Below are 12,833 nucleotides of genomic sequence, written 5' to 3'. Positions count from 1 at the left end.
GCATACCAGTTCAATATCCAAGATTATCAATCAACAAACAATCTAATCAGTTGGATTGACAAGTCTACAAAAGCAGCTTTAAGACTACAAGATCAAAGGCCAAGACTAACTGGAAAAGTAAAGTCACAGGCGTGCAAGATTAACAAAGATACACTAAGGCAGAAATAAAAAGATTTGATTATCCAAAAATAGGGTTTAGTACATGCTAATGCATGCTGTGTAATAACCAGTGTTTATTGTTCTATAAAGTAAACACTAGATGCTTTGTTACTAGTAACAATTTAGATCAGAAAAATTTTGTATTCTCTCAAGGAAGGGATGAAGGAAAGAAAAAAAAGAAAGGATGGAGAATGAGGAGAAAAGAAACATAATGTACACGAAGTTCTAGTATCAAAAACTCTACCAACTCAGGCCCCTAAACTCTATCCAAACCTCAAAGCCTAAGTACCTATACAAGCCAACTACACATTCTCTACTCAAAATATCTTTAACAACTAACCAAACCTCACTCAAGAAAATATCTAAGCCATATTCATTCAAACCTCCAACTAGAACTCACTTCAAGACAACATGAAGAAAAACAAAAGAAGATGGCATCTTGCTGAATAGAGAAGTAATTGAGAGATTTTCAACTGCAGAATTGGAGAGAGTGATTAGTCAGATGAATGCAATGGGATTCAAGTACAAGGATGAGGAAGGATGTGTTTGCTGAAAGGTTGAGAGAAAGGAATATCAGGCATGCAAGGGAAAAGGTTGAGAGGGAGGAAAGAGAAAAGACATATGCTAAGGAGATTGAGTTATTTGAACAAAGATCAAATGAACTTAAGACGAGGGGGTTTATTAGGGTTTCTAAATATGGACATTTTCTGAATATAAGGCAGACATAGTTTCAAGATACATGATTCATCTTCTCAACAGTTGCTCATTAGATGAATGGCTCAAACTAGTGGAAGCTCTAAGAGGGTCTGAGATTATTGAAGAACTCGAAGTACTAGTCAAACTCAAGGACCTCATTAAAAAAGAACCTGGTTATTAGAAATTTACCTAAGCTTTGTAATTATGTACTGATGTAACTGCAAGTTGTATAAAATTATATTTTGTCAATCTGTCAATCTTATTGTAATTGATTTTAGCTTGGGGTTAATCTTGTTATCAGACATGAATTTGTGACAAGCAATCTTCTCACAAATTGGGGGAGATTGTTATGCAAGACATGCCTATACATAACAAGCCTAAGTCATATTGACAAACCTAAGATTTAGTTGTATGATAATCTATATTTGTATTCTGTAATTATATTCCTTGAGTCTGTAAAAAAATTTAGTAGATTAGACTGAGAGATTTTTCTGTGAACAACCATCAAGCTAAGGAATAAACTCTGGAAGAAGATCAATTCCTGATCATGCCTCAGAGAGAAGTATAGCAACTTGGATTTGAATAAAATTGTTCTAGAAAAAATGTTCTAAGTCATATATTGACAATTCACAGATCAAGGGATATCGAGAAGTCCAAAATGACTTATCGAGAAGTCCCAAGAGATATCGATAAGTCAACCTACATGTAGAGATCTCAGATATTGACAAGTCAAAATGTCTATATAGAGAGCTGAAGGTATCGACAAGTTATTTTTTCATGTAGAGATCTAGAGATATCAATAAGTAAAAAATCCTCATGTAAAGAACTCAAGATGTCGACAAGTCAAAAGTCTTTATCGGGAACTAGAGACATCAAAAAGCTATTCCACATGTCGAGAACTAGAGACCTCGACAAGTCATTTATATATATCTAGAACTCAAGATATCGATAAGTCATTTCACTTATCGATATGCCACATTTCTACAGAACAAAAGGAGACCTTGACAACCTATCTCATAATTCAGAATGCAGACAAGTTCAAGATTCAAGATTATCAGTCAACAAACAATTTATTAACTAAACTAGAAAGACTACAAAAGTAGTTTGAAGAGACAAGTTCAAGATTCAAGATTATCAGTCAACAAACAATTTATTAACTAAATTAGAAAGACTACAAAAGTAGTTTGAAGAATACAAGATCAAGGGCCAAGATTCACCGGACAAAGAATTGTCACATACCTACAAGATTCTGCACATATTTGCTAACACCAGAAAAGGAAATAGACAAGATAACTTTATAAACCGTGTTAGTACATTTTATTGCAAGTTTTTTAATCCTGTGATGTTGGTCTATAAAGCATGCACGGGTACTTAGTTTAGAAACATATCTAGAAAAATCTGATATTCTCTTAAGATTTTTAGCTGAATTCTTATCTCTAAGAACATAGATTTGTAATAAAACAAATTTTATTAATACAATCAAGTGAGTTTTTTATAAATTATGTTGTGTGTTTACTGTCAAACAGTTTATCTTTACAAGTTCATATTTGCTTTGTTCAAATTAATCTAAACACTTTCAAAATAAAATTAAAATCCAAGAAATACATTCAAACCCCCTCTGTGTTATATTTTATTGCACTTAATATCTAACACATATCAACAATGTTTCCAGATTCATCAATATATTTTGGAGTGTATTTTGACTTGTAAGTCATTCTTCCCTGCTTCCTGTATATTAGGTTATTCAGATAAGCATACCATCTGGAAGTTGTAGAGTTGATTACTTTAGTAACGCTATAACATATCTCTTTCCATGGTTTGTCTCTCATTGTTCCTATGAAATCTTCAACTTTTTCCCAGATTCCAGAAAATACAACATCTTCTCTTTAGGCTTGTTGGTATCAAACATATCAAGCACTATCTGAACAAATATGATCTTCTGTAAATCTTCAAGCTGTACATTCTCTCATATTCCTGTTAGATTTTCAGGCTCTCTTAGAATCAAAGCATTGCTTGTGTAAGTATCAGCATTTGGAAGTCCTAAGCCACCTCTTCGTCCAACTCTTCTAGACTGTGAGATACCACTATAGATTTTATTGATAGTCTCTATAGAATCTCTTTTAGGTGCATGTGTCTTGCTTCTCCATAACAACTTATTCTTTTCTTCAAGAATTAACTCTGGCTTATCAGAGTTTGAGCCTTTTGAATCAGAGTTCAAATTCATGTCAGGATTTGAAAGATCAGCTTTTATTCCTTAAATTGTACTGTCAACAACTTGAGTAGTATCAGTGGTTGTAACTGGTTGAATTTTAGCAGTTATTTCTCAACTTGAGCATTGATAGTGGTTGGAATAATTTACAATTTCTCATCTCAATCAGATCCAGGAATTACCTTTCTATTCTTGTGAACCTAATTAGCTTCATTTTCAAGAACTTTTCATTCATCAGCATCATCATGAACTTGACTTACTGAATAGACTGGATCTATTAGTATTTGAGGTTTTGTAGATGCTGATTTCTTCTGGGACTTTGACTTAGGCTTAGACTTTGACTTATCACCAAATCTCTTTTTTCCCTTATAACTCATATCAACATTTAATATGGCTTGAGACCTTAGAACATGTCTTCCAGTTTCAGTTTGACTGATTTCCTTGATAACTACACCTTTAATTGGTCTCTGACCAGGAATATCTTCATATGGTGAGACACTATCAACAGTTATTGGTCTCAAAGATTTGAATTATTCTTCCATAAACCTTAGTTGTTCAAGATCAACTCCTGAATTTACCCATTCAAAAATCCTTTTACTCACCTCAGAATCAAATGCTTGTATTTTAGGATCCTTGTAGAACAAAGTTGTCTTTTTACCTTTAAACTTCAATGTCTGTAAAAATTGACTTACTTCAGTACCAGCTTATATCTGTAGAATACCTTGGTCTTCAACAACATTTGTGATTGTCGGTGTTTTTTTATAGTCACGGTCAGCTTTTGTTATCTATAATTTCTCCCTCTCTCTCCACCTTTTCTAGATTGACCGGTAGTGGTTTTAGAAGTACCACAGGTTCTAACTAGTTCTCCACCTTTTATTCCAAGAATCTCCATTCTTCCTCCATCGAGACCATCATTTTTAACAAGTTAGTAATCTGTATTTAGATTTCAACACTTTCTCCCCTTTTTTGCATTTAGGATCGTTTTCGGTTGGAAATTATACAAGAGGAATGGTATTAGTGTTATAAATATGTTTGAAAAGAGAGCGGATTCTTTATATTTGTTATTCAGAATTTTAGAATAATTAATATTAAATAAAAAAATATAAGAAACAATCAAAACATTATTTTAGGAAATCCGTTGCGAGCGCGGCTAGTTTCTTATTACTATTAAACTGACAATAAACTCTGGCTTCTTAATCACGAAAAGTCTAAAACCCATGACCCCACAACTCACAGGACCACACTGCCATTTATAAGAAAAACAGGCGGCTATAAAACTAAATTTACCTAACCAAAACCACTTTTGCGCTCAACTATCACTCTGAGAAACACACATCTCTCTCTTTCTCTCTGATAATCTCTTTCTCTCCAACACTCAGATCCAAAAGCAGCTTAGACATGGCTACAATTCAATCAATCAAGGCTCGTCAGATCTTTGATAGCCGAGGCAATCCTACCGTTGAGGTTTCTTTTCAGTCTTCTGCATTGTTTTTTATTACTATATTTGTTTTTCTCATCGATTGTATTACTATTGTTGTTTTCATGTCTTTTTTAATTTAATTTAATTGAAAATCAATTATTATATTTTTACTGAATCGGTTATTTTGTTGTTGGTAGGTTGATGTTGGTTTATCAAATGGAACCTGGTGCAGAGCTGCTGTCCCAAGTGGCGCATCAACCGGTAAGTTCACCGATATTTTTTACCATACAATATATATATATATATATATACATAATCGATGAAGTAATAATCCATAAAATATTAACCTCGCTAAAATTATATTTTTCTCGGGTTCCAACATAGTCAAACTCGCTAAAGTAATATCTTTAAAGAGGTTTAACTGTATGTTTAATTTTATTTCTAGAGCACTAGTTTTGATTTGTTTGCATTTACAACCTCCCTAGGTTTTTATTAAACAAGTAATTGAACCTCGAAACTCGGAACACAACTTTTATCGGAATATAATGCTATTTAGTATACTGATTTTGAAGTGGCAAATTATACTGGATATACACAAATACGCGGCACGTGTCGTTTGCTGATTAATGTTATTCTCTTTGTTTGGATGTCTTTTCTTTTATCAATCCTCAATTGTTGCTTGTTATCGGCATTATGTATTGTTGAATAGAAAGCTTAAGAGTGTATATGTTGTTTTAGGAATTTACGAAGCTCTTGAACTTAGAGACGGAGGATCAGACTACCTTGGAAAAGGTGTTTCTAAGGTAAGCAGTTTACCGTTACATAAAATTTAACATGTATTTTCTTGTGCTAATATGCTTTTTTCTGTTTATCCAGGCTGTTGGAAATGTCAACTCTATCATCGGCCCTGCTTTGATCGGCAAGGTTTGTGGGATTTAGTTATACATGCCATTTTCACTTGTTTATATGTCTTGAATATTACTTAGTGGTTTAGAATTCTGTATCTTTTTTTAGTCATATCAATTTTATACTGTAGGACCCCACTGATCAAACAGGAATTGATAACTTTATGGTCCAAGAGCTCGATGGAACTGTTAATGAGTGGGGATGGTGCAAACAGAAGGTAATATACATTTTTTTTGTGGTGTAGTACAGATTTAACATCTAAGAGGTAGTCATAATTGTTCTTGTACTTTTTCAGCTAGGAGCAAATGCTATATTGGCGGTGTCTCTTGCTGTTTGCAAAGCTGGGGCTAGTGTCCTGAATATTCCTCTTTACAAGGTAGGTTGTTTTCCTTTTACGAAATTACTGGATACGTTATTGTTGTGTGAAGTGCATGTTGCAATAATTTCCTCATAGATTAGGCTGTTTCTCCCATTGAATTATACAGTCCCGTCTTCCTGATTTCCCTGTCAGATCTTTCTCTATAATTAACTGATTCAAAATTAGATACATACGTATTTTGTAGATAATATTGATGTGAAGTATGAATGATTTTTTGTGCTCTCTGTCTTCTCTTAGTCAGTCAAGTATTGTTTGTAGTTAAACTAAAATCTGGCCTGCTGTCTTCTTAGTTGTCAACTGAAAACTGTATTCAGGAAATAAACTAGAATTGATTATATTCAGATTATCAATTGCAGCATATCGCAAATTTAGCTGGTAACAAGAAGTTGGTTTTGCCGGTTCCTGCTTTTAATGTCATCAATGGTGGATCACATGCAGGAAACAAACTTGCTATGCAGGCATGTTCCCAACCCTTTAAAATTATTAGGACTGTCTACTAGTTTGTGGTTCTCATTGAGGTTTTTTTGGTTGCAGGAGTTTATGATTCTTCCAGTAGGCGCTTCTTCATTCTCAGAGGCAATGAAGATGGGAGTTGAAGTATACCACAACTTGAAGGCAAGTTGCAGTACTTTATCTTATCTTTCTCCTCTTTCACACACTCTCTAAATATCTTGCCATTCTTCTTGTATAGTCATGGACTTGTGGTATCAAGTAGCATAAAGCCCCTTGACAGATGTGGTCGATATAATGTTTTTACCATGGCATTGGTTTTTTTATAAATTAGATTTATGCTATGTTAGCATGTTTGGAAACACTATTATGGATGTGGTCCCAGTGACATTTTTGAATTTTTTCCAGAGATCATGATTTGGGCAATTTTCAGGGAGCTCGAATATTAGGCCAATTTTGAGAATTAGAAATATGATAATTTAATCCGGCATTTGAAATGATAATCAATATATCAATATTGCACTATCCACTTTACTCACAATGTTGTCTTGTTGCAGTCTGTAATTAAGAAGAAATATGGCCAGGATGCAACTAATGTTGGTGATGAGGGTGGCTTTGCTCCTAATATTCAGGTCAGGAATTTTTAAATATCAGTGAGACTTTTCAAATATCAGCGAGACGACTTTTTTTGTCGGACAATATCAGTGAAACTTTGTTGTGCCTTTCTTAATAATATTATATGCAAGTAGTAATAATTTCAATTGTTTATTCCCTCATACTTCTCTGTAAACTTCAGCAAAACAAGGAGGGTTTGGAGCTACTCAAGACTGCCATTGAGAAAGCTGGTTACACCGGCAAAGTAAGTAATTTATTTCTTATATGTGATTTCTTCCCAGTATATCTCTTTTGTGCAATTTTTCGTGACATGAGGCTCTTGATATATTTCTTAAAGGTTGTTATTGGAATGGATGTTGCTGCTTCTGAGTTCTATGGAACAGACAAGACCTATGATCTGAATTTTAAGGAGGAGGTTGGTTTTTTAAACTTGTGTTGTTAACATAAGACCTTCATCATCAATTAATATGAACGGACTACAGATGTATACTGTTAGTTGAAGTTGTAGCATACTAGAATTGTGTAATAACTTCATTTTTACTACAATGCATATGAAGATAATATATGTTGGTAAAGCAAGATACCTATTTCAATTTTCATGCAGGCCGTCCATAGTTAGTATTATATTTTTTCCTTGACTTGATGTGCAGAACAATAATGGCTCAGAAAAGATATCAGGAGATCAACTAAAAGATCTTTACAAGTCGTTTGTGTCTGAGTATCCTATTGTGTCGATCGAGGATCCGTTCGATCAAGATGACTGGGAGCACTATGGTAAAATGACAGCTGAATGTGGAGTGCAAGTGCAGATTGTGGGAGATGACCTTTTGGTCACAAACCCAAAGGTTAGAAGATTGTTAGTAGCATTATTTCTCTTGTCAATCTGGAACTTAACCTCTTTTTGTATTATGGTTGGTCTTTACATGGTTCCTTGATTGTCATGGCTAAAGTTTGTTTGCTTGGATTCACAACCTATGTAACTAAATCATAAATACTCTTTTTTTGGGTAGTAATCCATTTTTATTCTTCCCTTGCACAGAGAGTAGAGAAAGCAATCAAAGAAAAAACTTGCAATGCCCTTCTTCTCAAGGTATTCATTAACACTTATGTCAGAGCTGCATGATTTTAATGTAAAAACAATCAGCATGGTTGCTTATATCTCAGTTCTTTGTTCCTAGGTTAACCAAATTGGTTCAGTCACTGAGAGTATCGAAGCTGTGAAAATGTCCAAACGGGCTGGTTGGGGAGTAATGACCAGTCACCGCAGGTTTGATGATAACCTGAATGCTAAATACTGAAATGTTATTGTGTATCTATTCTGTATGATAATATTTATGTAATACCATTACATAATATACTCTTGTGTGTTTTGCAGTGGAGAGACTGAAGATACTTTTATTGCTGATTTGGCCGTGGGTTTGTCCACGGTAAGTATCCAGAGTAGTCACATTTATTGATATTAATAGTTATTCAAACAAACTTGCATTTTGATCCTGTTAATATTTCTTCTTAAAACTTACAGGGACAAATTAAAACTGGAGCCCCGTGTAGGTCTGAGCGTCTTGCAAAATACAATCAGGTTTCATATATCACTTGACCATTGTTTATATGGATTTGTGTCGAGGCATGAAAACTAACATATTGTATTTATGTAGATTTTGCGAATTGAAGAGGAACTAGGGTCGGAAGCAGTGTATGCTGGAGCAAACTTCCGTATGCCAGTTGAGCCCTACTAGAGTTGGAGGCTACGAAGCAAAAAAAATTACTTTTTATGCACTTGGATTCTGGTTAACTTGTGCCAAATAATATTCTGAGTGTAAACCGTGTCAACTTTAATTAGTATCGTGAAGGGGTTTAATGAATAATCGAGACATAGGTTTTTGTTTCCCGGATCTAAACACCTAACTGAAACTTTTAAATGGCAGAGTGTTTTTAGTGACCAAATGAAAGTTAGTGACTTAACTTTTCTAAATTGCTAAATATTTTGTGAGTTCATATTTATGTTTGTGTGTGGTTTGCAAAGCTAGATTCATACTACAAGGTTTGTGTATAATCACGGTCACTGAGCTTGGGCTTTTGAACTATTTTTTCGCGCGTTCATTCTGATAACCAAATTATCGGGTTCTTCATAGATATCTTTCTTCCCTTAATTTTTTTTTGCCCAAGTATATTTTAGCTCTACAGTAGGTAATAAGCAGTTGTATTTTAGTTAAACTTCTAGCCAGAATGTCAAATAGAGTAGTTTTTAGTCGTTCAAGCCTCTGCACCGAATTCGTATATAGTTTCAAGTTCTGATAATTTCGTTAAAGAGTGGATAAAGCTCTCTCTGTCTTTGCTGATCAGGACATGATTTTTCTGTTGTACACATTAGTAGTATCACTATGCAAATTTATCATGACCCTGCAAGTGTAGAGAAAACACATTTCCAAACGCCAAACATTTGGCATCTGATCTAAGAAGTTTTCCGGACAGCTTTCTTCCTCTATACTTTGGTTGACAATCAGGTACAAATATGATAATTATTGCTAGTAATATAACTAAACTCCAATTGTGACTCACAATTTGTGAGCATGTGTAGAACTAAAAACATTGAATAGACCATAATTAACCGAGAGAAACGCAGCCCCAAACTCCAATAACATTTCTTTGCAAATATTTTGCATCTTAGTCAAGCTGTGTCAGGTAGCTCTGCCTAGATGCCTTTGCCAACATTGAGGTACATATCTGATAATTATTTCTAGTAGTATACCTACATTGCAATTGCGAGCCAAAGCAAAACTAACATTGACTCGACCGGAATTGACTGAGAGAAACGCAGCCCCAAACACCAGTAACATTTCTTTGCAAAACACGTGGCATCTGAACCAAGGGTTTGTTGGGTAGCTTTCTGCTTGGATGGCTCAGCTAACAATCTGATAATGAATCTGATATATTGCTAGTAGTATACCTCAACTAATCGAGCAGTAAAAAATTTGTAACCGTAAATTACATGAATGCAGAAGCTGAGAAGAGGGGGGAATCGAACAAAAGATACAGGAGTGCTCTGTTTGTGAAGGTATAATACTTTAATTAAAAAGATAAATTGGTAATGATGCCTCTCCTGTGCAAGTTTTAAATGTTATATGTGAACCAGAGTTGGATTATATGAGAGAATTATTTTATCATGACCTCGAATCCTAAAAAAATTGGGTCTGAAGCAGGAGGATCGACATGCATAACTCTTGATAAGAAATACCCTAGTAAACTAAAAAGGTGGAACTGAGCCACTGAAGGATGTTCAAATACAGATTTAATTTTCAACTTTTCAGAAGGTTAATAGGGGTGAAGACGAAATGAAGATGTTATCAAGTTTTGCATAATGAAGAAACTCACACCTGAAACTCCCTATGATCTGTCCTTTCCCTCAACCTTGAGAATAACTGCTGCAAAAGAGCATCTAAAATTGCACAAAATAATTTTGAGTACGAATTAGGGGAGAATAGAATACAGAACATCACATGGATTATGATAGTGGTTCAGAATCGAGGCGCTTTAGTAATATGAAACAAGATATACCTCGAAACTAACTCAGATTAGGTAAGTGATTTACATTATCTTCCTTCACTTGGTCCAGATCATATGGCTCCAAAGATAACACTAAATTATGTTTCCCCATGGTTCCTCATCCTGTAAGGCTGATACAAGGACTGGTGCTGCTAACTGTAATCGTCTCGAGGACCTTAGGAGAATTGTGCTCTGCTGATTCTAAGAGAACTATCATTGATAATGGGAAAAATGAAATATTCATCTACGGAATTCTTTACAAAGCTACGATGAGTCTGATAACAGAGACTTCCTTCCGAACAATTTCTTGCATTAGAGTAGTGCTGCTAGATAACTACACAAGTCTCAAATGTTATTTATCTGATTATATAAACGGGCTTACAAATCTCTGGCAGAAGAAGATATTATATATTATCTAGCCTAAGCTAGTGACATTAACGACTTAATACATAAGGTGATACAACCTAAACAGAAAATTAAAAAACATATCACAGAGATAGCAAAGAGAATAGCCAAGTCATGCATTTCTGGAAGACTAGTTCTTTAACATGAGCAAGAAAAGTAGAGGTAGCTAGCTAACATGCTATATTCTAGCACATAGAATATCTTAAAATCTATAGTGGTTTATTTATTGTATGTGATGCAAAATTCAATTGTTGTTGGCAGCAAGATAATTTGCTAATAAGTACAACTCAATCAGTTAAAACTAAAATCTTTACATGTCGCCCAATAAGGTAAACAACTAATCTTAAGATTAAGCGTTTGACAATTATTTCACACTGCCAAGGTTAGTAAAGAGTTCAAGTATACTAAGGTCAGTAAAGAGTACAAGTATACCAGAAGAACTATGGATGTCTAGTACAAGTATACCAGAAGAACTATGGATGTCTACTAGTTTACTACAACTTCATTCCATTACAGCATTACTAGTGCACTATTTTACAAAGTATCTAGAGACTTAGAGCTACACTAGAACATTGTTGTCACTGCCAATTGCTTTTGCAGAAAAGTGCAATACAAACATGAGCATATGCGGGAATGAATCAAGTAAAACAAAGTAATAATAAAACCTAATGTTTTAGCATAGTGGATATCACCATTCTTTTTTTTATATCGTAGGGAACCCGCAGCCGCTACCCTTTGGGTGCGCACTGGGTAAACCCCACGGGCTCACGCAATACCGTGGGATTCGAACCGGTGACCAAGAGGATAATTATCCCCTCTTTAACCAACTGAGTCAACTCTTGCGGGCATATCACCATTCTCTTGGTAAAAAGAGATCGAGGTTCAAGGGAGTGTGAGCATTTACATATCTGCATCATGTGAATACAACACACTCACATTGAGAAATAGAACTTCTATAACTAAAGCATCCATAGTACAGCTGCAACAATCAATAAGATTAATACACCAAAAAGAAATGCATTTCGACAAATATATATAAACAACATTGCATTGCAACAAATTATCGTTAAACAAAACAAGTAGTTATACAACATTTATACCCTCAAAGTAACCTCCATTTAACCAGACAAACAAACTTACATTCCACTTATTCATCCCCGCCTATTGTCCACCACTCTCGTCCTCCAATTTCTTCACATACGCCTTCAAAACCATAACCAAATCCCTAGCGGGCGCCTGCAATGTCCCAACAACAGCGGAAGCCGGACTCTTCAAAGCTCCAAGCAACTTCCCATAAACCTCAGCTCTAGTCGGCATTGTCTCCAACGTCTTAAACTCCTCGGGCTTATAATAATTCCCTTCAAACACCGCGCCCGCAAAATCATTCTCCAGCTTCTTCTCCTTCTGAAACACTCTATAAGGCTTAATAGCCCCTTGAATCTCCTCACTATGCACAAACATCCACGCATTCATCCCCTTCATACACGGCTTCAACGCCTCCCACTCCGTATTCTCAATAGCCTTCAAGACCAACGTATTCTTCGCAACAAGAAGCGAGGTATTTTCAGGCAATGTAGCACGAAGTTGTTGAAATTGCTGAACAGTAAAGCCTTTGTACTTGATTCCAGCGAGTAAATGACAGTTCTCGAGCTGCTGTTTTACGGTTTCGACAGTCTCTTCTTTCTTGTTTCGACTGATGGCTGAGCGGATTGAAGTGGAGGGTTTGAATTGAGTTAGGGGTTTGATGGGGAGAGTGTAGAAGGGGTTGTTGAAATGGGTTTGTAAGGAAAGTGGGTGAGATGAAGAGGGGAATGTTGTGGACAAAAGGGCTGTCTCCATTTTTTGAGAGAGAGAGAGAGAGAGAGAGGAACAAGCACAGGATTGGGTTCAGTTGGGGTTTGAGTTCTTGTTTTGCCTTATCTTATGTTTCTCTATGTGTGTGACTGTGTGTAAAGTTACACAAGTGCACAACAATTATACAAGCTAACCAGTTTTAAGAACACAATGCCCAAAAAATAAAAAATTGCAAGGAAAATAGTGAACATCTAATT

The 12,833-nt window shown here is 35.2% G+C and overlaps 2 protein-coding genes across 2 annotated transcripts; one reads left to right on the top strand and one right to left on the bottom strand.

Annotated features, from left to right (window-relative positions):
* Positions 1-4,339: 4,339 nt before the first annotated feature.
* On the top strand, positions 4,340-8,835 carry LOC141707100 (enolase). Its single transcript, XM_074510091.1, has 17 exons — positions 4,340-4,528; positions 4,682-4,745; positions 5,223-5,287; positions 5,361-5,408; positions 5,521-5,607; positions 5,686-5,766; positions 6,126-6,227; positions 6,304-6,384; positions 6,777-6,851; positions 7,016-7,078; positions 7,172-7,249; positions 7,485-7,679; positions 7,874-7,924; positions 8,013-8,101; positions 8,210-8,261; positions 8,357-8,413; positions 8,490-8,835. Exons 1-17 carry the CDS (start codon positions 4,463-4,465, stop codon positions 8,568-8,570), a joined length of 1,335 nt encoding a protein of 444 aa, XP_074366192.1. The 5' UTR covers positions 4,340-4,462; the 3' UTR covers positions 8,571-8,835.
* Positions 8,836-11,814: 2,979 nt separating this feature from the next.
* On the bottom strand, positions 11,815-12,752 carry LOC141707099 (large ribosomal subunit protein uL10c). The gene has a single exon (XM_074510090.1). The coding sequence runs from the start codon at positions 12,619-12,621 to the stop codon at positions 11,944-11,946; it is 678 nt and encodes a 225-aa protein (XP_074366191.1). The 5' UTR covers positions 12,622-12,752; the 3' UTR covers positions 11,815-11,943.
* Positions 12,753-12,833: the final 81 nt, after the last annotated feature.

Source organism: Apium graveolens, chromosome 2, assembly GCF_009905375.1.
Source record: "Apium graveolens cultivar Ventura chromosome 2, ASM990537v1, whole genome shotgun sequence".
NCBI classification, from domain to species: domain Eukaryota; kingdom Viridiplantae; phylum Streptophyta; class Magnoliopsida; order Apiales; family Apiaceae; genus Apium; species Apium graveolens.
The sequence above is the reverse complement of the archived record's forward strand: the minus strand, read 5'-3'. Positions and strand labels throughout refer to the sequence as shown.

Coding starts and splice junctions, on each gene's coding strand:
- LOC141707100 (XM_074510091.1), top strand. CDS start 4,463: ATGGCTACAATTCAATCAATCAAGGCTCGTCAGATCTTTGATAGCCGA. Junction 7,079..7,171: donor AAGCTGGTTACACCGGCAAA/GTAAGTAATTTA, acceptor TATTTCTTAAAG/GTTGTTATTGGAATGGATGT. Junction 7,925..8,012: donor GCAATGCCCTTCTTCTCAAG/GTATTCATTAAC, acceptor CTTTGTTCCTAG/GTTAACCAAATTGGTTCAGT.
- LOC141707099 (XM_074510090.1), bottom strand. CDS start 12,621: ATGGAGACAGCCCTTTTGTCCACAACATTCCCCTCTTCATCTCACCCA.